We start from the raw sequence: 24,372 nt of genomic DNA, 5'->3' as shown, positions 1-24,372 counted from the left end.
AAATAGACAAGACACAGGTGAACTCAATACGTAATTAAACGAGAGGGAAGGGATAACAAGAGGCAGGTGGGGACGACGATTAAATAACGAGACAAATAATGGAAAACAATAATACAATTAATACGGTAAACCAATGAGGGAATGAACAGAAATACAAAAACTGAGAAGTGCCGCCAACTGGCGGCCCAAAAAGGAAAAAATAGAAACAAAAAGACAGAACCATGACACAGTGTCTCCCTTCCTGAGAGCTGAGAGAAACACAGTCCACACCAACACATTCTGGATCATGAGCCATACCCCACTGATAAATGGGCTTCAGTCAAGTGAACAAGATCCTTCATAAGAGTCAAACAGCACGAGAAAAGCAAAACGCCCTTATCTACAACCACAGCATTTCCTGGTCAGTTACAGGTTTGCAATTCTCAGCCTGCAGTTCTTCTCACCAGGTTGAGTTTCATTTAAAGACTGCAGTAAACATGTCAACGTGTCTCACCACAGACTCAAAAGGGTGAGCAAGGTAAAACGCATGAACTCTTGTGGAGTTACATTTTACTGCTTTTCAGAATCAATACCCAGTACGTTTAGTTGTTTTTTATTGGTATTTCTATTTTTTCAATGCAATTTAAAAATTTGCTGCTCCAGATGAGTGATGTGGAAAAGTACGTTCAGGTAAGGGCTGAGAAAGATGGAGAGGCTTTGGACAAGGTGATTATGATGTAGTCACATGCTGTTATCCCTCCTGTTATCTTCAAATTTACTAACATCTTTTATCCTTAGGGTCAATTTGACCCCAGCAATTTAAACCTCCAGAAAATGATTATAATTAAAATTGTTACCATGAGTTTGTGTCAGGTACTTTATTATAGTCTTTGTTGACTACCTAAATAGCCCTTTAAATAAAACATAACCCCCCACCCCCCCTTATACATCCAGAATACCTATTACGCGACTATGAAAAAATATGCAAATCACCATAAAATCTCACTGATTGACCTAAAATTGGAAAGAAAGATCTTTTTGTTGTTTAAATGTTTTTTCTCACTGTCCCCAATTATGTTTACCCAGTTGTCCCCATTAAATTAGGAAAAGTCATTAAACATGAAGCAAAAAAATGATGTCAATCATTTATTTAGAGATGTTAAACATTGAATGGGGTCAAATTGGCCCCAAAGATAATAGGAGGGTTAAGACAACCAGTATCAAAATAGATGTGTTACAGAACATTATGAAATGAACCAAACAAGGTGAGAGCCAATGTCGAGAAGGCCCAGGAGAGACATAAGGAGGCCTACCAAAGGAGGACTAAGAAGGAGACCAAGTGCTTCAAGATCTCTCCAGGCATCGAGGTCCTGACGAAGGATGGCAGGAAGTGTGGAAGGCCTGCGCGCATCCTGGATCCTGATTGGCCAACCAAATATAGGTGAATATTTACTGTTAGACAAAATTGAAGGATAATGAACCGTACATAGCTGCAACACGTTTAATGATGATGTAATTGTTTTAGCCTGGAATTTTCTCTTAGACACATTAGAATATCCTTGTCATAATTTTACCCACAAAATCTCTTTGTTGTTATGTGTTTTCATAGGGTTACTGAGGTTGAGGACAACAACCTGGTGCAGCTGGAGACCATGGATGGAAAGCCACTGAAAACAAAAACATCCTATGCTTCAGTGAAACCCCTGCATATGAGTATGACAACTGCATGCTGTTTAATATGTCAACAAAAGTCATGTCAAGTCATGTCATGTCTAAATTCAATAAACATTAGTCCTTAAATTTGACTATCAATTGCAGCAAGGATTATAAAGCAAGGATATTACTTGTAAGTCAGAGTTGAGGATAAATGTTTATTGAATTTAAGTCATAGAGTCACATACCACTTGTTTACTTGTGGGTACATGTGGCTTATGTCTTTTTCGGGAGTCCAACTTGTTCGGACGTGTGAAGGAAATTTACGAAAACCTGAGACCACACGCAGAGTGTGTGTAAACTCCGCAGTTCGTCTTTTAACTTGAATTTTTCACTTTTATTGATGAAATTGGTCATTAAATAGGCCTCTTTGTCTACGTATTTTGTCATGAAATATTGAAATATCATAAAGAAAGATGAATTATAAAGAAACGAACATAAATTGGTTGTGAATACTATTTTAATTAAGTAAAACAAAAATGTTTGAAATGAGTAATAGCATTACAAAGAGTTGTTATGATTTCATAATTGCAGTTTTATATTTTTTAGATACTTGATGAGAAATACTATTTAAATGGCCAAAATGCTGTTAAGTCCAAGCTTGCAATGGCGGACCTTGCACTATTAGAGGATTTGGTGAGAGCACTTCGGCGAGATCGCATTTTCAGGGACCGGTGTGACTTTTTTGCCGAGGATGACGAGTGGCTCATGAGTTGGTTCCAATTCCCTAGAACCCTTCTAAATTGAGGCTGTGCAACATCTTAGAGCCAGACTTAACGAGGCAAACAAGAAGATCTTATGCCATTCCAACACATGTCCAAGTTCTGTCAGTGCTTGGCTTTTTGGCCACTGGCACTTTCCAGAGGGAGATTGGTGACCGGTCTGCAATATCCCAACCCTCCATGAGCCACATACTGTCCAGTGTGCTTAATTCTATTGTTAAACTAGCCCCGGAGTATATTCGATTTCCCTATAGTGCGCAGAGCCGAATTGGTATCAAACAGGCCTTTTTCAATCTGGCCGGCCTTCCTAATACGATCAGTGCCATAGATTGTACCCATGTGCACACTAAAGCTCCATCACCGACACCTTTGCTACTTGAATAGGAAGGGATATCATTCCAGCAACGTCCAATTGATACCTGACGCAGCTTGCCATGTCCTCAATGTTGTTGCTCGTTGGCCTGGAGGAACACGTGATTCATTTGTTTTGCAAAACTGCTCTGTGGGGAACCGCTTGGCGCATAGAGCTGTTGAGGATGGCTGGCTCATTGGTAAGCATGATGTTTGACATTTAGTAACTCCAAACCTGCATTGTCAACGTTTTATCTAACCCTCCACGTTCCTTTCGCCCTTAGGGGATGAGGGTTACCCGCTGAAGCAGTGGTTGATGACCCCACTGGCCGACCCCCTGTGACCGCGTGAGGTGCGCTACAACGAGGCAACCGTGAACGCGCTTCCAATTTACGACTGATTGGGATTCATCAACATACGCACGGGGATACGATTGAAACTAAGTGCCTCCGAACGTTTGATAAATGCGGCGGCAATTGTTAATTTGTATAATTTTACGGGGAAACTTATGTGCATATTTACGAAATTATTGATAAATGAGGCCCAATGAACACATTTGCTTTTTTAGCAGTGACTGCTGTTCTCTATTTCAATTTAAATTTACAGTATCACAACAGCAAGATGAGGAAATGTATTAAAATGTATTGTTTTTGATTTTTTATACTTACAATATGTCCATAGAACCAATAATGTAATAGCTTATATCTACTCTGCATGTACAGTCATTTCAATGCATTTAACAAAGCTTAGTCTCACAGATACATTTCTAGTAAAGACAGCAGTATGTATATTCCATATATTCCCAACAGAAACAGTAACATTGTGGTCTGCTTATTGGTCCTGTGTTTGACTGTCAAAGCTGGCATGGTCAACGGCCTCTCACAAGATGAGAGAACCAAAAACATACAAACAAATGGTTTAGAGGAGCAGAGCATTAGTCTCACAGATGAAATTGTACTTATTAGAACAGTCAAAAGGATCCCATGTATTCACATTAGGGGCAATCACGGCACAATCAGATTTATTTTCACCATCTGACTTTCCTTTCCCCCAGGATCTGTAAAGGAAGCAAAGACTGAGACACAGAAGCTCTATTTCTCTGCTGTTTCCTACGGAGATACAGTGACTCCTTCTCATTCTCTGTCTATTGCCATCTATGAGAGAGTTCAGACAGCGGAAATATCTTGTTGGAAGATAATTCTGGATTAACTGTACTCATTAAATCAACCTCATCGTACAAACAGAACAATATTAAAGATAAAAAGGGTAAAGTACACATATGCACTATCATAACCAGAAACATATCCAGTGACATATTTCACTGCAGTAACACAAACCTTAGACTGGCTACCATCAGAGGAACATTCATATTTCTGATCTGCCAAGATGTTGTTTAAAATTATACATGATTGTGTCTGTCTATATTTTTACGTCCTGTGCTGTTTCTGTAAGAATTCTTACCCTTTCTGCAGACGGGTTCCATTCACCCAGAGCCAGTTACCCTTAGCTGCTGAGTAACTCAGTCCAATCCAGGTACTTTTTTTTATTTGTTTATTGATGAAGCACTGAAAACAAACAAAGAATGACCCTCACTGCTCACTCTGTAGATGTAGACACTGAGAGACAAACAGTCCACACTGACACTTTCTGGATCTGTGAGATACTGAGCTACAGCATGAGCCACACCCCACTGATAAATGCGATTCACCCATAGTGGTAATATTGAACTCGTTAGATTGTAAGAACCAACACAAGATGAGATATAATTACATAATTACATTTACAGTGGCTTCTTGTGAATGCATGTTGTCAGTTTTATCTCCACCCACTCATTCACAATTATTTTACAGAGCCTTACCTGTTCCTCTTCACTCTCTATAATCACCAGGTCAGCTCCCCATTCCTCGCAGTCACTGCGACTGTCTGCCCACGTCTTCGTCTCATTAGAGAAGTAGTAACACTTCGAAGAGAACTGTGCCCAGCCCTGTAGACAGGGTTCACACACACTGCCTGTACAGAAAGAACAGGCAGCAGACTCTGAGAATGATCTTTTCATATGTAACAATGTAAAAGTAAATGCTTTTCTGCAGATGGAAAACAGAGTAGCACCACTCACTGCGAACTGGAGGGACAGTCCTGCACTAAAAGAGGAGTTTCTTAATACTTCATTGTACTTACTCTGTAGCTGGACACTTGTTCTACCAGATCTCTCTCCAACATTGAATAGTTCCTGATAGACTTGTATCTAATACACAAGGGAAATGCATTCCTTAGGAAAAAGTATCGATTAAGGAGTTTTACAGAATTTCACCTCAGTATGATACAGACTACTGTGCTAATCTGTGGAAACAGAAGCTTAAGCCCATAGGTTGACCACATCATTTGTTAAGTTTGTGAACTGTGAATGAATAAATTTAGGCAAACTAGTAAAAAAGTTTTTTAAGAATTTTTAATTTGTGTTGTTAAATCAATGTATTAATTTACACAGTTTTAGAGAATTATGAACAATCTTTTTGTTTATTTGGGCTTTATAAGAATATTTCAGTATACATTTAACAATGTGAATGAAAAAATATATATATACAGATAGGTGACTAATTATATAAATTATGTAAGATTTTTTTATATATAAATGTTTTTCTGGGCAAATTTCAAAGTAAAGACTACAATGTTGAATGGATTTTGGAAAAAAATTATGACCAACAATGATCAAGGCATCAACATCACATATTAGCTCTTATGGAGTAACTAATGTATTACTTAAAAACATTTCTTTTTCTTAAAATGAATCTACATCAATAGCTGGGTGAAAACAGAGGGGATTGCCCAAAAGCCCAAAAGTTAATCCCACTATATGATATTCATTTGTAAAATGACAGAACAGATCTATTTTATACTTTAAAATGACATTTTACCAGGATCACAGTAAAGAGACACAGACAGTAACTCACAGAGGACACACAGGACTACTGTGGCAGCCAATAAGAGAGCACACAGCAGCCCCAGAATCACTGTAGCCCGTCTGTAGGGATATGAGCTTTGCCCACTGTGCTCTGCAGTCAAGAAAACAGACAAGTTAAGCAGAGTCTCATTTCTTTGATGTTTTATACTGTTGCTAGTTTTTATTTAATTTCAAACTAAACATACTGCAATAAACTAAAGTTTTACAACAGCAAATAAAAATCCACTACTGCAAACTCTGATATCCGCCAATGTGACAAGCAAATATTCACTAAATATAAATACAGGAGGCCCTCTCTCCTAAACGAATTTAAGAGTGTCGGCCTACTCTATTTAATTTATGTAATGACATTAGGTCAAAAACTATCAACTCTTCAGAAGAAACGCAAGTGTGCAGGACTAGATCCAATTTTCCAATTTTTCCGAGAGAACGTCTTTTAAGGCGTTTGCGACAGACCTGCTGAACCACAGTGGCACACAGTGTTGGAGGCGGTAGGGTTGATGGTTTTGACCTCAGAATAGGTTACGTCTTCATCCGGAGTTGCTGAGAGAGGATGGGGGGTACATTTGTAACTTCAATTAATTTGGTTCATTTTTATATGCATGCAGGCACAAATATGTGGGGAGAAAGATCAAAAAAGTGCTCAAGTTGAAAACACTCAAAATCTTTCAACATTTATGGGGTGTTTATGCTGATCTGCAGAAAGAAAGGCAGATGATAGTGTGTATGGAAGGGGAAATAATGCAGGCACAATGTCCTCTGTCCATTCGGGAGGGAGCAGACAAGCACATGCAGTCAGCTACCCCTTATTTTCATTGTAGCCCAAGAGCATTTCTATGCCATGCATTTTTTGCACTGGAAGACTATGAAGCTGGCACAAACAGATTGCAAGTTCCTAACTGACCAGGGCTGTCACTATTGAGCAGCGAGCAGGGGACACCTGTCCACAGAAACCCTCCCTCAATCCGGGGGTGGCCGATTACTCATTCCCCATGGAACACACAAGCACCGTCAGAACATTATCCAGATTTTGGGGCCCATCACTGCACTCAAAATGCCGGAGAGATTCAAGCTTGTTGATAGACAAGGAGTCTCTTCCTCCAGATACATGATCAGGACACAAATAAAATAATATTTCAAAGGCAGTTTGTCTTCAATAAACCAAAGAATGTTTTTTAAATTTTTACATTTTTTTATTTTGGTTTCAGTAAAGCCATTTTTCAGGGCATTTTATGATTCACTACAAATGCCACTAAGCAGTGACCTTCCTGAAGTGTACAGTGCTTGTACCTGGTATTTTCTATTGCTCTAGTTTCACCCACAAACTGCTCATAAGTGTAATACCAAATTAACTTGTGATGAATGCTTAAAAAGGGCCAATCACAATGGTACATTTCTGGCCCCTGGTTGGATAATGCCTGCTGTATAGGTGGAGCCCATTATTGGAGGGCTGTAGTGTAGGTATAGCTCCTGATTGGAGGGCTGTAGTGTAGGTTTAGCTCTGGTTGGAGGGCTGTAGTGTAGGCATGGCCCTATTGGAGGGCTGTAGTGTAGGTATGCCCCTATTGGAGGCTGTAGTGTAGGTATGCCCTGATTGGAGGGCTATAGTGTTATATAATGGTCTGGGAGCTGGACTATTAACCCACATGCAGAGGATTTGAGTCCTGATTGCAGTGCTGGCGTTTGAGGAAAAGACTTCAAATTAAATTACTTTAATCAAACTAGCCAGCTGCATAAATGGAATGTATGTAAAAAAAAATGCAACCTGCAAGCTGCATTGGATAAGAGTGTCTGCTAAATGCCAAAATGTATGTGCAAACGCTGGGAAGCTGTCACAGTTCCTGCTGGGCCTTGACAAAGGGCGGCAGCTCCTCAGCCCTAGATTCATTTTATTTTGTGTTAATTAGTACCTATTGTTATACTACTGGTGTTTGGGTTGTGCACGTGTTGTTTCATTATCACGGTTTGTTTCATCTGTTAGTGTTAGGGTTTAAGTTCATGGATTCCTGTCTCTAGTCAATTGGATCATGTCGGAATCAGCATACTTGCCTACTGTTGAGTACACAAGTCATATACAAATTTGGATACGGCCTCAGTCTTTGAGATTGGCTTATTGTGTTCCGGTCCCTAGCCCTGTGTTTCTAGTCTTCGTTCTCCTGTTTGTGTATTTTCTCATTTGTTATTTCATATTTTTTTGTCAATATAACAGTCCTGTGATTTTAGCTTTAAAATCTGCCCTCTCGAGTGTTTTCTCTGCCCCTCGGTACTGTGCACCAGCTTGATAAGATGGAAATACATTCAGCGTTTCTGTGCCAGTCCTCATTTTGTCCCCCTTTAATGCTACACCTCTCAAACAAGGTACAATTCTGGTCTGGTCATATAGTTTTAATATTTTCAGCACCTAAAAGCCATTGCACACCAGTGAGATGTGAAAATGCCTTGAAAAAATAGCTAAAATTTTGCAGCTGGATTTTAACTTACTCAGAAGCTCCAGAGTTTCTGCCTCTACTACATGACCTGGCAGGCTATATCACACATTCACTACTCTCTATGTGATAAATTCTTCCTAAAGTCTGTATGAAATGTACCTTTCACTAACGTACCCTCATAGAGGGTAATGATTTCAAACAAAAGCTTGACGGACTCCGTAGTGGGTAGCAGTAATCGCTATGCACAGGGGTGCTCCAATTGGTGATTCAGTTAGCTTGTTCTGAGCCATCAGAAATAGTGGACCACAAAAAAAGTGGAGAAAAAACGGGGAAAAATACAAACGAGCTGCTGATTATGCAATGAAAAGCAGTAAGCTTTAAATGTTTGGAATTAAAATCTAATTTTCAACCTGATCTTTGCATTGTTGTTTTTATGATCCCATTTTCACCACGATTTATGCATTAGGCTATGTTTGCAACCAATTTTCACATGTTTTTTTAATATTCAAAATAAACACAGATAAATTCTTGGATATTTATTTTTATTTAATAAAAACCGAAAACAATGAACCTTCGCTGCAAAGAGATAAGGAACAATAATACTGCCGCCCAAAGGCTAACCGCAGTAACTACATGTTTGGTTGAAATTGAGTTATAACTAAAAATGAACTTGATATCTGTTTTATCTTGTGACAAAGTTTCAGAGTTCAATTTTGCTTTGTTTTAGAGAAAAAACTGTATAAAAATTGCAGTAACTACAAAACCCGACTCAAAACCATGGCAGACCGCAGTAAGTGAAGGTACTGCCGTCTGCTTTGGGGTCCTACCGACCGATTTCGCACTCTACCCATCTAAAGCCGGACACCCACCGCACGCGTAGCGACCGCGAGCGCACTACGCGCGTAACTGAAGCGTAGTTGAAGTACTGTTATTACAACGGCAGCGGGCGACGTCCTCTACACCAGATGCGAACGCGTCGCGAACCGGCGGCGAAACTTGTGCGACACAAGCGAACTGAAGCGTAGTTTTTCGCTTCTGTTCTATTTTTCGGCTTGTCGCGCGTCATGATGACCTGTTTACACACAGAAATATGGTCTAAAATGCTAGGTATACGTGCTCTGATTTATATTTCATCCTTATATTAGGCTATTGGGGGTGTGTCCCTAGTTCCCTACCATATATTTTATAAGCAGCTAAAAAATACAAGCCTTTTCGCTTTTGTATTGTCCTTGCAGGGGGAAAAAAAACTGGAACCTGGGAAAAATGCAAACTTAGTTTCGCTATCTTATTTTGCGGAGGGGGTGGGGTAAATTTGAAAATACACCACAGAAAAACGTAGCCTATTGAATGATGTATAAGTGAATGCACCGAGCAGAGGTTTGTTAGCTCGAGTGTTGGAAGGTAGTTTTTAACCAACCATTGCTCAGCCTATTTGACTTCTCCGATGTCTTCGTTCGCCGTGCTTTCAAAAGGGGCTTGTTAATAAAAATCAGATAATCCACAGAGCTTTAAAAAAATCTGATTTAGTGGTCTTGCCGATGAAAATGCACCTATTTTATAAATGAAGTTGTAAGCAAGCCTTTATTGCACTTGTACTTCAAAGCTTCCAGTGTTCATGGCGTTGTGGTGTTCTTATCCCTTCAAGTTTAAACTGTTACGCTATCTTTTTGACGATTAACTGATTTTACTAAATCTGATCATATAAATGTTTTGACGTGAATAACAAGACGACATGAGAATTCCCAATCCATGATTATGGATTATTTATTATTATTATGATCATTACATATTCTTCATAAAGTTGGCAGGCTTGTTAACCAAGCAAACAAATTAATACAGTTTGAGATTGATTATTATGTAGGCTACGTTGCGATTTAAGCTTATGGTAATTCTTTAAAGCGTTTACTTTCTCACGTATTTACGAGTTAACAAAATATTACCAAATTAACAAACTGAAAAAGGTCTCTCACCAAGTATTCACTTGACCCATAATCAACAGTCGTGAACAAACGTGAAATACACGATGTAATCCCACTGCAGACTGCGAGAGCTACTGGGAATATAGAGCTTTAAGCAAGCCTTTGCGCGACACACGACACACGACGCGCCGTGCTGCTTCGCCGTGCTGCTTACGCGCCGTTTACGCTACGCGTGCGGTGGGTGCCCGGCGTAAATTACCTCACGCGACTGCTTTGGGATTCTACCACCAGCCGATTTCACCCGTCTAACCTCACACAACAAAGCTGTTTAAGATGGCACTATCCAGGGGAAAGAGGATAGTGGAACTGGTGTTGAAAATAAAATACCCAGGTAGGCTAAGTAACGATGACATTAAGCGTTGAGAAACTAGCAATCACATTATAAAACACCTGTCAGCCTCGCTACATATGCTGACGGACAGGCGATGTTTAGTTAGCTAGCGTTATCTTACCTGCTCCCTGAAAGCTGTAACATTATCATTTGTAACTTCACACTTCAAGATTGTTTACAATCTAGCCTACGCATTGTGGATATTCGCCATGAATACGAGTGCGGAGAAAGAAGTGCATGTATCCGCAAATAATGTTGATTAAAAATGTGCACAATTTCGTACTGCAAATTAAAATGAATGTAGGCTATAAGGCCTAGGCTACTCGCTAAAACTGCCTATTTGGGGAGAGCTGGCTATATATGATAGTATTGAGTAGCCTATTTTGTGGATTAATTGTATTGATACTCAAGGAAAATCAGGGAAGTTTCTGCCACTGCAAAACGGATTTTTCTAAATCGCATTCATCATTTAATCTCCCTAACACAATGCGAAGAAGACTTTCCAATTGATTAGTCAGATCGTTTGCTAATCATGCTTGCTAATCACTGAAAATTAATTAAAACAGTTTGAGATCAATGATTAGTTTAAAGGAAAGTTTTGCGCATTAAAACATGTAATATAATAAACAACATTTACTGTGATTCAGTGTAGCCTTGTATTTATTCATTGTGTGAAATAGTAAAGACAAGGATAATGAAAATTATTAATGCGATTGTCATCAAGGCAACAACAGTGGTGGCGGAAGAAATTGAAAGATGATGATGCAAAGTTTAATTGATAGGAAAATAATTATCTAGATAGGTGAATAAGTAAAAAAGTGAAATGAAATGATATTAAGACTAAAATATGACGTCTAAAATTCTCAATTTGTCCAGACTTAATTAAACATGCACAAATCCATAAGTAGAGTTGTTAAATATTGTTAAATACAATTATAACAAAATCAGTGTCAAAATAGTTTCTGTTCACTGAAAACACAATATAAAAGCTGAGAACATTGTAGTTACTGCACTTTGCTTTTGCATTGCTCTTAGAACCATTTAAGGCAATGCAAAGGCAGAGTGCAGTAACTACATTTTTGGGGTCAAAGGTCAAATCAGCCGTCATGGTTTTTGGGCATAAAAATTACCTCATGAATACATGTACAATTAGTGCAATATCACTGATATACCTATAACCCATTTGGCTGGCCAGTTAAAATACTTTAAAGCCATTTTTCTCAGTTTTACCCTTTGCGTAGTTACTGCAGTTAGGCTTTGTAGGGCAGAATAGTTATTTCTCCATGGGAATTAATTAAATATGGGATGTTAATATTTGGCAGCATGCCTGCTCTATATGTCGAGCAGCCAGAAAAACACAAGGCACTAAACATAAAGAAATACACTCTAAATAAGTCATCTTTGTGATCTTCCACAAAAACGAAGTCTGTTATATTCATCCACACTCAAACAGGGCCAAGTTATTGTGTCCCTCAAGGATCTATAATTGGACCCTTGTTATTCCTTATTTATATTAATGACTTTACTGCTGTGTCTTACATACCCATTTGATTTTATCTCACAAAAACTTTGATTCACTAATTATGAGGCCAATTGTGGCGCGGTAAAATTTTCTGAATGGTCCAGACAAATAAGTTGTGTTTAAATATTTTTAAAAATCAAACTTTATTATATTAATGGGTAAGAATAAAACATACTGCAGATCAAGTGCTATGATTTAAATTGGTGGGGATTACACAATCCATGTTTCATCCAATTTCTTGCAGTTTATGGTTTATGAAAACTTGTTCTGGAAAGATCACATCCAATTTATCAGTAATAAAATAATGTAATCCAGTGGTATCATCAAAAAAAATGAGTGGCTTAGTTAATCAAACTTGCCTCCACAATATATGCTACAGCTTAATTTACCCTTTTCTCATTTACTGCAACATTATCTGGGCAAGTACGTATGCTGCCAATCTACCTAAATTCACTTCACTCAAAAGAAATTTGCAAGGCTAGCCACCTTTTCTGATTACTCGCCTCCATCTGCCCCTCTGTTTAAGAAACTTGACATCTTTCCGATTTAAAACATTAACATACTTCAGCCATGCACATTCATCTACAAATACACCTAGCTTTCAAATTTGCTGCCCAGATCTTTCAATGAATTATTTGAGGTTAATTCCCAAATTTACTCACACTCACTCACATACTCATGATTGTTTATTTTTTAAAGATTTTTTTTATTGTATATATCATATAACTTGCTCAGTGATGTCATTTTATAAGCCCAGTTGGGATTCAAAACCGCTCTACCATATGCCATTTTGTTTAATATTGTCTCCATTGTTCTTTTTTTGTGCAAATACATAAACCCCAACAATATTAATTATGTTATCTCAAATCTAATGTGCTGGAGTGCTAAGCCAAAACAAAAAAAATTGTGTCACTGTCCAAATAATTTATATTAAACAAAAGAGTGAGAAAGAGAATGAAGGAGAGAAAGATTGAAACGTATTGATAGAACATAAAACATTAACAATAGCATTAAATAATCCAGAATTTACATTCAGAAAACAGAGTAACTCACCTGCAGTCCCCTGCCTAAAGTTCTTCTTGAACTTCATAGATGAATAAAATACCTCACTCATTGCGGCTAATGAAACACTTTAACCATTGAGAGAGAAGAAGAAGAAGAGACGCAGAACTAGCAGGAGAATGCAGAAATTCAGATATTTGGTTAATATTTTGTCATTTAACATGCAGATATCTGCTCCCTCTCCCTCTCTCTGTCCGTCTGTCTCTGCCTCGGTCTCTCTCTTTTTGCTCTCTTTCTTTCTATATACAGGAAGAACAGATAACCATTTCTATAAATAGCTCATACAATAGCTCATTTTGCTACAGTAGGAAAATATTATAAAATATTACAAAGGCGGGATAAATAACCATTTCTGGATTTCATGCCAGCATCTCATAATTATTTGAATGGCTCAATTATTTGTATTTATGTTTGGTTACTGAGCTACTGGATGATGAAGACTGTTCTTGTGTCTTTTTATGTCACTATATGAAGCTTTTTTATCATGGTCTAATCCAATGGTTCCCAACCTCGGTGCTGGGGTGCCTGCTTGCATGCTGGTTTTCACTCAATCGCAGTTGCAATCCCAGAATTGTAACAAGCCTAAATTTTCTTTAATTAGATGTATTTCATGTTTAGACTGAATATTTACCCTCTTAAGACATATTTTGTCAGACATAATTCTTCCTGTCATGTAGAATAAACATCTCATGTTCACATTGTGCTTATTATAGCAATTAATTACATAAAAATACACTCTCAGAAATAAAGGTACACAAGGGTACTAATTCTGTACAAGTATAAAACTGTACCTCTAAAGGTACTAGTGACAAGTGATTTTACCTTTCTAGGTACTGAATGGTACCTTCATTCTGGTAAAGGTACAGTTCTGTACCTTCAATGGGATCCAACCAGATCCAACCACTGTCGCCTGTGTGACGTCAGTCAGTTGACACCTGGGGCACACCAACTATAACACTTCCTATTTACTGAATAAAAAACGGTTGTTATGAAAGTAACGTTATGTACATACTCATTCATTGTCTAACATTAGGCTAACTTAAGCTGTCTTTACACTGCTGAGCTGGGTTAAAATGCTGTAGCAGACCTGGGTTAGAATTAGTGATGATCAATTTCTGCAAACGTTCTTTATCTACCTTTTGCCTGGTATGAACATCTTTACACTGCAGAGAAGAATCCGTGGGATTCACTGTGGCTTGTGCAAGCATGTATCTCGTGCACTGCACAATAAACATGGTCTTTCTCGTGAATGATTGTTCGTGATATTTTTGAAACAACTGCCTTGCAAAAGGTTACCCCTGGTGTTTCTGGTTTAGCTAGCTAAACTGTTCGAGAATAAAGCTGAGCTATTAGCAATCAGAACAAGAAGAATAAAACAAAAACAAAGGAGATTTCATCAAAAAAGGGAATCAAGGCTGGAGGAACATATGAGGAAGCGTAATAAAATAATAACAACGCTACTCCATACTGCCGTATTTTTTTATTCAGTTTTCTCCGGCTTGACATCTTTACACAGAAATTAGACCCGGCTCTGCTCCACCTATACCTCGGGGTTAATTCTCTGTGTACAGACGGCTTTATTCCCATCATTATAATATATTGATGAACTTGATGGCAATGTAAATAACAATAACGCTAAGGCCAGTTCAGATCAGAGACTGTAAAAAATATGGACAAAGCTACTGTGACGTCACCTATTGCCTCTCAGTGGGTCTGTAAAACACGTTTTGAAGCTCAATGGCGGGCGCGGCCATGTTCTCGATTTGGAGCCAAAACCATAGAGTTAAGCGGTCTTGTGATTTTTACAATGTGATTGACAGTCCGGTGCGGAAAAGCCCATCAACCTGAACGAACGATTGCAGAACGAACTTGAGGCTAGCTGACTGTCTGCCGTTATGTTTTAAAATATATGATCAAATGTTTACGGAGTTTAATTTCCATCCGTGACTGTACTGTGTCATGTAATCACGTTATATGTATGACATTAATCATACAATTATGTTCAGTTATCTTCAATTTATGTTTCTCGGCAAAACGAATATGCTTAGCTAGCATATCAGTTTGCCAGTGAGCTAGGTAAGCTATCCGTGGTTAGCTCACGCATTAGCAATATGAACTACAGGGGAAGAACATCGACTGCACTGATGGTCAATCAATCAGAGATGTGTAGACTACTGGTGAGTTGACTAGGCTAATTTTCATATAACTGTCTGGTAGACCTGCTGTTAACCAAGCAAGTTATCGTCGTAGGTTTTCGCCACAGTCAAGTTAATGAGCCATTAACTGCTACTGCTCCATCGCCGTTTGTGGTGTTTACTTGCTGGGTGACGCTAGCTGACCGATTGTTCGCAAGTCACTTTTTACCGAATAAAAATTAACACTGTCAGCGGTGATTAACAAATCTACCAAGTATTTTAAGAACTGATTTACAGGCGTGTAAATATGACAACGCACTTTGAAGAGCAAGTTTTCCACCTGTTGCATAAAGACAAAAATAATGTACATTGAATTTCTAATTATTATTATTTTCTTGCTAGCTTCTAGCTTTGTCACATTCATGCAGCATAGCCCAGGTAGACATTTACAGAATGTACACGACTGACAAGCCGTCAAACACGTTTGACAGATGGAATATTTGCCGGTTAGGGTTAGCTAGCTAGTCAAATGGCTTGGTAGCCGAAGTTGCGAACTGTTTTAACATAGGCTACTGGACTACCACATATAGCAAATAAGTGTTAGCTGATTACGCTTTCTGCCAACTAATTATTTGGTTAAGTGGGCTAAAGGAAATAGTAAAAATGACTCGGCTACCGCAAAACTTCAGAGGAGGATTATTTTATGGTCGTCTAGTGCAGCTGTAAATAGAATATAATATATAATGAAACCACTACAAAATGGGATGCCTGCATTTTCTGACTTCGCACAGGTGGACCGTGGTCGGAGCCGCAATGTCAAGGCCAAGAGACGCCACCTCCCACCCCAGTGACTACAGATTGTAGCCCCTACTGTAGCTCAGTCCTCCGCAGTAATCCAGAAGTGACGCAAGCTGTACCTCATTGGTCCAGAACAAATATTGGCACTGTGCCCAAATGACGCAATAAATCATGAAATCGACCCATGGACAGTCATAAGACGAATAAAATACACCTATTATGACTATTTGTTCTTGTGAGAAAAAATTATTGACTTTGTATTTTGATCGCATTTGTACCGTAGACTTACATGGAAACCGGATATGAAAACACCTATACTGGAGCCATCCGTAGTGGCGCTAGTGAGCAACCAGGAACTACAACACCAGGAAATGAGCTTCAAAAACGAAGTCTGGTTTTGGCCGCTTGGTTCAGATCAATGATTCGCAACAAGACAAAGCAGTTTTAGAATGTTGCAGCGAAAACTGCAGCGGTGTGAACTGGTTAGTTGCAGAGCATCTGAAGCCTTTGCCTGGGGTCTCAAAAGACCCACTTTGTCAAATCGCCAAGTGCAGTTTTAGAACGTTTACAATCAGACGTCTTGGAATTTTGCAAGATGCATCCAGTCTTGTTGCGAATCACTGATCTGAACTGGCCTTTACTTAGCTACATTGCAAGGCAACAAGGTAGTGTTGCATTCGAGAGACGCTATGCGAGGTGGGTACCGGTCGGTAGCGTTAGCTAGCATTTTTTCTAATTGTTAGCTGACATTAGATTCTGTTAATTACATTAGCTAGCTGGTTAACACAATGTTACCTGATATGAGAGATGGGTACTGTGCGCAACGTTGTCTAAACTAATGTTGCTTTTCTTGATATGGTCCGGCAGGTAGCGTTGTCATCAAATGTAAAACGAAATCTACATAAACAAATAATAGGACCTCTCTTGTTACACAAAAACTTTTAGGGTTCCATAATCGCCCCCCCCCCCCCTTCTCAGACACCGGAAAAAACAGTACGCCGCTCACACACAAGTGAGTTGAAGAGCGAGCCTGTTGCGTTAGCTTCGCCTACCCTCTCTGGCGGACCAACCACTGATGGGTGATGGAAAACGCGTCACTAACTGTGCACCGCTTGTGATTTTTTCCCGGGAATGTCGCCACAGACACCCAGTTCTTTAATCATAATTTATAATAATAATATAAGTTAATATAATAATAAGCTCAATCACCATTGTGTTACCTAATTCGGCGATAGATAGTGACTTAGCAGACATTTATTTTAATGAAAATCTTATAATTTTTCTTTAAATTTATTAACACAATGCTGGTTTGGCTTGCTATTTGCTTTGACTTTGAATTCATAATTATCTACCAAATGGTTATTTTTAGTGGCCACCTTGTCCACACTTTAATATAAGGGCCTTATTTATTCAACTCAGTCCTTATTTTGATCAGTTAAATTACTTTGTTTCCTTGTTTAAATTGTTTGCAATACAGTACAAAATGCACAAAATGTAATCATGGGACATTTATTGTACACATATGCATAGCTATTTCTGACATAATGCAGCTTAAGAGGGCTAATAATCCCTCTAAACATGAAAAGCACCTAATTAAAAAAAAAATTAACTACTTACTAAAATTCTGTGATTGCAATTGTGATTGGAATGAAAACCAGCATAGACATACGGGCCCTGGGACCAAGGTTGAGAACCACTGGTCTAATCATATAAATCAGGCTCTCCTTGTCAGTGGGACTTTAAACCTGCGGCCTAAAGGCTGTAAATTCAAAGATGTTGTACTGTAGATGAGCCTTGTCTTTATATCTATGATTCAAAGACGACTGTTTAGGTATCTAGCCGTGGTCCTACACTAATGCTTTGCTTTTTTGGTTAACAATATCTTTTATAATACCGTACATGGCTCACTGTCATGCACAATCTGAATGTTAGAGTTGGTATTGTTTTGCAGCCAACAGGAAGAAAGCAGAGTGGAGGGGAACTGGGGGGCAGCCTCCCCCAGACTACACCTCTGCAGAGGAGCTGGCCCTCTCCAACCACGAAGCTCAGCCCTTAATGGAGGGGATCCAAGAGGGGGTGTGCTCCGACCCTGGTGCTGGCAGCTCCAAACAGGGTGTGACTGAGGTGATGCTCACCACCTTGGATACTGGACTGGTACATGCTAAAGTTATTCCTCCCTCATTTACAGTCCAAGGGAATACTGTGGTGTTTTAAAGCCTAGCTCAAATACCATGACATCTGCAGAAAGAGGTACCTGTTCAAGGAGATGGTTATGTACTCTCAACACACCATTGTTTTCTGGCCATATAATGAATTTACTTAATGCAGAACACTCAAATCTGTTCTCAAGTGGAGGTTAATAACAAGTGATGCAGTGTGCCAGGGAACACCACAAACGCATGAAGTAGTTCTCTAAGGCCAAATGGCAACGCAGTCTATTTGTTTGCTGATTTTTTTTTTTGAATCACCAACAGCCTACATGTGTGAGCCATATGAGCCAGTGGCAAAGAAGCACAGAGTTTTGTGGCACTGTAAGGGTGAAGTCTCTTGGCATGGGCCACATACAGGTTGAGAAGCCTGCACAGATACATGATTCTGTTTGCAGAGAATCGGTATCATTCAATTATGAAATCATTTTCATAATTTGTGTTTGAGTACTAAGGTGAAGGAGTGGGTTGTCAAGACAAGGGGATTGGTGATATCTGCACATAAGAGGACCTAGCATAATTCCAGACACAATTGAGTAGAAAGAGCCACAAAAAAAAGAAAAAAGCTAAATTCAAGAGACGTGGCACTTCCTTGACCTATGACGGAAGGCTTCTTTTTGTGGGACATTGCCTTTCACTATGCTTATTTTGGACGAAGTGCACACAGCACTGGGCAGGGCAGCAGGGTTAACACAAGCTTAAGAAATGTAATGAAAGAGCAGACAATCACCCAATCTATGTCAAAAAGCGCTGATGATGAAACCCATCTATTGAGAGGGTCTGCTCATAGGAGATTATTAGTCATGATGAAGATTCAGCGTGAATGGCTTCAAGTAGCTCAGCGATGATTGCTGAAGCTGTGCTCCTGGGGCTTAGCCAGCCAAGTCAGGCAGATGAGCAATTCTATTTTTGTATTGTGGTAAACAGCCACACTTTTGGGGGGGGGGAAATATTCTCATGAATTGGGCTATTCTAATGCAGATACCCGCATGTTCATTGGTCAAATGCAGAAAGCCTGGGTGTTTTAGCACAAGTTTCAGAAGGGTCATTTGATGTCACGGAAATGGCACGCCCAAGCGTTTGAAACAGATGTGACAGACCAGTCAGATTGTGTTAGATTGTGAACAGATGAAGGCAGTACACTTGTTTTCCCATCTGTGTTTTATTTTAGGTGTTGCTTTGTTGCCCACAAGTTGTAAAAAACAAAGTGTGAACTCTGTTTTGTTCACACTTTCTTCTGGTCAGTTTGTATACTGAAATAATGTGGCAGACAGATGGAGCAATCACACAGTTTCTACGTGACACTTAAAGCTATACATGCAAAAGTAAAGGTGAACCCTTTCAGCACAGTCAAGCACAATATTTATTTTCACAGTGTGCGTTATGCTCACATGAAATTCCTGGCTTATTTCCTAGCATTGTTCAGTAGCTGTGTTTAATCTATTGCTCTGATAGCAATGAGTTTATAAAGCCGCGTTTCCACCAAAATTACCCGGAACTTTCAGTCCCAGGAACTACTTTACCAGGAACGAAAAGGTTCCTTCAGCCAATGGTTGTCTGCGTTTCCACCGGGGTCTAAAGTACCGCGAAGATTAGGCAAATTAGCCCACTGACGTTGTCGTAGGTCCATCTGTCATATGATTTCTTCTGTAACCCCATACTACCACCGAAGTAGCCTACATTATTTTCTAATAACCGGGACAGCCCGGAGGGGTTTATTCCACTTATATACAACGGGTTACCAACAATGACTATATATGGTTACTTTTGTATTTATTGATTTTCATATATCCTCTCAAACACATTCATCAACAGCAGAAAACATGCACACGTTGTAAACAATTTGCTGTTTTATTACTTTCTCGTCGTCAATTCCATATAGGCTAATCGCAAAATGACAAGAATAGAACGAAAACTCGGACTTGCGTGAAAATGTAAATTAGTAGTGGTACAGCCACCGTTTGCTTTCCTTCGAAGTTACTGCTAGCCGAGCAGCGAAGTGTGCCCTCCAGATGCGAACCATGCACCATAAATGAGTCCATAGTCTTCCTGGTCTTTTCGTGGAATTGAAAAATGGCAGTAAAATTGAGTAAAATTACGGCAGTCTGAAAAAGCTAAAGGGAAGATTACTAGAATTAACCTGTTATTTTACCCGGATAAAAATTGCGGAAGGTGATTTCCAGTTTGCTTGTGCTGTATCACCAATGTTAATTATGCAGAACTACCGCATACCTCACATAACTGTATCAAACGTTTTGAGTCAATTACAACGGGCTAACAAAGAAAATCCGGAAGAAAATATTCAGCAACCGAATTAATCCGTTTGAATGTTTTGGTAGCCTACGTAATATGCTGTCCCAGCACGAATGCTTAGCATTTTATAAAACGAATACTAAAGCAAGAAAAGAACAGAAGAGCACACGTTATAATTCCAAGACGTTGACAGGCTATAACCAAAAGTAGGCTACTGTGCCGCATAACATACAAGTTTGATTTGAAGTTATTATGAAAATAAATTGGTTTGCCGCTGCATATTTTCAAACATGGCGGGTAATGGCGGAAAATAAATACAACACAAATGCTACGAGTACTCGACCAATCAGAAATGTTCAGCGCTGCAAGCTCCACCCAAAAGGTTCCTGTACTTTCGGAAAGTACTACCCCCCGAGCAGGAACGTTTTGGGGGGTAAAACAAAGCCCCCAGAACTAAATTTAGACCCTAGTTCCTGCGGTGGAAACGCACCGAGTTCCTCAAAAGGTTCCTAGTTCCGGGGTATAGTTCCTGCGGTGGAAACGCGGCTTAAGTCTCTCATCCTCCATTAGCATAGCTGTTCCTGAGCACACGGTCTATTTTTTACATTGCAACATTATCACTAAGCAGATGTTCTTATTACGACTTAAAACAACTACTGATGTGTAGCAGAGCATCAGTCTCACAGATAAACCAGTGGTACGAATAGCAGTGTGTGTCCATCCATGCATTCTCACCAGGCACAGTAACTGCACGATCTGCATCTTGGTACTGTGTCCGACTGTCAAACCAGAAATGATCATCTGGCTGTCCACTTCTCCAGAATCTGTAAGAGAAGCAGAGAGACTCGGATCAAATCCAGATCATGCCAGTGCCAACTGTGGCCCTTTAGCTCCAAAGGGTGACACAATGGGCAACTCTGCAAAGCCCTATGGAGCTACCAATCCGGGCGGGTTCAATCACATAGGGGTCTGTGTTTCATTGCTTTTTAGCAACCCACTCTGGTTCAATGGATGCATGTGTACTGCATGCCCAAGCTGCATATAAAAGGTCTTCCTCCAATTGCGCTACGTGAGCTAAGTAGCGCTGTGGTCTACAGTGTGAGAAGCAGGCTGGTGATGCCACATGTTTCAGAGGAGAATTGTGTGTCTACACTATGCTTAATCAGCAGAAGGGATTGCGTATGAATATAGCTGTTAATTGGACATTCCAAATTAGGAAGATTAGCCATGTTCAACATTTGGTGCCTTAACTTTGATCCCTTCGCGGAAGCCCATTGGTGGTCAAGACGTTGACGTTTTGAGATTGCTCAACTCAAAGCTGTAGGTGAACTATGTGTTTACATGAGGTCCGATGGTATAATGATTAAAGTTTGTAAAGACGGTTTGTTGTTATTTCTGTGAGAAGCCCTGAAAAGCACCTAACAGTGTAGTATACATGCGGTGTACACCCCGCCATCAATTCAACTGATAACATCGTCCATCCCAGCATTATTATTCAGATTATTATTCTCATAGTTCCAGGGGAAAAGCCAAGGCTGCCAACAGCATTCAAAACATTTTTAAAATAGTTTATTAGAGGATATAATTCATCTACAGAATTTAGACCATTGTACACCTGGTACAAATAGCGTCTTTCTATGGCAAAACTGTGAGCGATTATTTAGCTTATAGGGATCAGTCAAAATATTCAAATAGTCACCCCCATGTGCACAATAGTTAGTGTTGTGCAGCGATTTTATTTGTATTTATTTGGCATGAATGAATGTTGAAAGTGTAATAAATCTAGATGGTATGTGCTCAGTGAGTATAATTCTCATGCTGCCACCTGGCAGCCTTTTAACACCATTATTTAAACTTAGAACTTGCATGTTAATAGAGCGTCAATCTTAATAATTAAATATAGGCTACTACAAGCAATTTAACTGTATTTTTGATACTTTAATTGTACTTTGATATATGTTGTCTGTCTCCAAATTGTGATTACACTGAGTGTGCATTACAAGCTATAATAATCTAACTTTTAGCTTTTCTTGAAGTGCTCCAACACCTGGAGGTCTCATAGGAATATTTGATTTTAACAGGCACAACCAATTGATTATTTTATCTTGTCATTCACATCACTAATCATTGCAGGAGTCAAATGTCACAATCTCAGTACTGTAGGATGTTCCGTTTCATACAGGTTGGTGCTTTGTTTTTGCTGTAAGTGCTATTGCTGCCCCTTCAGTCAAACGCAAATGTACATTTTCATTTCTTAATGGGAAATATAAGTTAGCAGTAACAACCTCGCTTAATTTTTAAGGAAAGAATAAAGTGATGGGATAATGTAGTTGATTGAATAAAACATTGAGACTCATGACATGAAGTATAAGTGAACAAAGACTATAAATAGTTTTCATCTTCATATTTCAGTGTATTTCATTTACACAGAATGATTCACCAGTGTATCATACTATAAACACACACATATTGTATTTCATACTCACAGAGGACACACAGGACTAATGTGGCAGCCAATAAGAGAGCACACAGCAGCCCCAGACACACTGCAGCCAGTCTGTAGGGAAGTGAGCTTTGTCCACTTTTCTCTTTGGCCAGAAGCATTAGCAAAACAAAACAATTAAACTGTCATTATTACTGCCTGAACAAGCCACAACGACAGAAATGTCACACAAAGTGTTCATTTGAAGAAGTGCAGTGTTCTTATACATGCAGCTGGCCAGCAGGCATCTGTTGTAATATCTGCCCCCTTGTGTTTTAATTTGAGCACTGGATTACTGCTTATGAACCCTATGTTCCTTGTTGTAAAATAATACACAAGCTCCATGTATTGACAGGACTGTTCTTCTCTTCTCAAGCGCCTCCCTGTGGTGGAGGGGGCCTGAGGCTTGCAGCTGAGCAGCTTCCTGTCTAGCGCAGTGGTGCACAAATATGTGCTCGGTTTCATTACAACCCCAACCCTGACACTAACCCTGTGCTGGGTTTCATTACAACCCCAACCCTGACACTAACCCTGTGCTGGGTTTCATTACAACCCAACCCTAACCCTGAGCTGGGATTCATTATAACCCCAAACCTGACAGCACCCCTGTGCTGGGTTTCATTACAACCCCAACCCTGACACTAACCCTGTGCTAGGTTTCATTACAACCCAACCCTAACCTTGACCTGAGTTTCTTTACAACCCAACCCCCAACCCTAACCCTGAGCTAAGTTTCATTAGACCCCAACCCCAGCCCCAGCCCTGGCCCTGTTCTGGGTCTGAAAACCAGAATGGTGACAATGATTCTCAGCTGGACTTGTGTAATGTCTATTAAGCAATGATTACTCATTTTTATATTATTTTAATGTCTTCGTGACAGTTATACGTGCTATGAAGAATAAATGTCCTATATTCACATTCCAGGGCTTTTAATGAGGTAGATCATCTAGTGATTTCATTGTCATTAATGTGATGCACTGGCACAATAGATGGGTAAAATCACTGTGGCCTCAACTGTTGAAAGTGTATTGATCACTGAAACATGGCCATGTGAGGAAATTGGAGATTTCAAAAGACAAAGAAAGTGGAAATCAGGCAAATCTTCAATTTATTGAACAGGTTTTATTAATTTACTTAAACTAAAAGAGGAAAAGGATTAAGATATGTAGTGCTTACTACTTGTAACAGCCTTACTACATACTACAGCATACAAAAATGCATATTTTTCATAACTCATTAGGCTACTCTAGCAGAACAAGACGTATCCATTTTTCCCATGATCCATGATTATATGCATTATCAAATAAATGATGAGATTAGAAAGTGGCTCCACTGCTTTTAAACATATTTAACCACAGTGCATCATACTAGTCAACCTCTGTCACGGTAACTGAGAGTAACAGTGCATTTTAAGCTTCACAATAAAACGTTTCCGTGTATTGATTTT

General features: G+C 39.3%; 1 protein-coding gene across 5 annotated transcripts in view; it reads right to left on the bottom strand.

Annotated features, from left to right (window-relative positions):
• Positions 1–13,325, bottom strand: part of LOC135247811 (CD209 antigen-like protein A) — a 190,285-nt gene extending 176,960 nt beyond the window's left edge. For 2 of the 5 annotated variants that reach the window (XM_064321689.1, XM_064321685.1), the window contains exon 1: positions 13,042–13,325. In XM_064321689.1, the coding sequence (XP_064177759.1) occupies positions 13,042–13,102 (61 nt within the window). In that variant the 5' untranslated portion in view covers positions 13,103–13,325. Of the gene's footprint in view, positions 1–6,183; positions 6,271–10,142; positions 10,250–13,041 lie in introns of those variants that run through there. The other 3 variants (XM_064321684.1, XM_064321682.1, XM_064321691.1) reach the window with 3 other exon arrangements.
• Positions 13,326–24,372: the final 11,047 nt, after the last annotated feature.

The sequence above is a fragment of the Anguilla rostrata genome, chromosome 2, assembly GCF_018555375.3.
Source record: "Anguilla rostrata isolate EN2019 chromosome 2, ASM1855537v3, whole genome shotgun sequence".
In the NCBI taxonomy this organism is placed as follows: Eukaryota; Metazoa; Chordata; class Actinopteri; order Anguilliformes; family Anguillidae; genus Anguilla; species Anguilla rostrata.
This window is presented reverse-complemented; position numbering and strand designations above follow the sequence as displayed.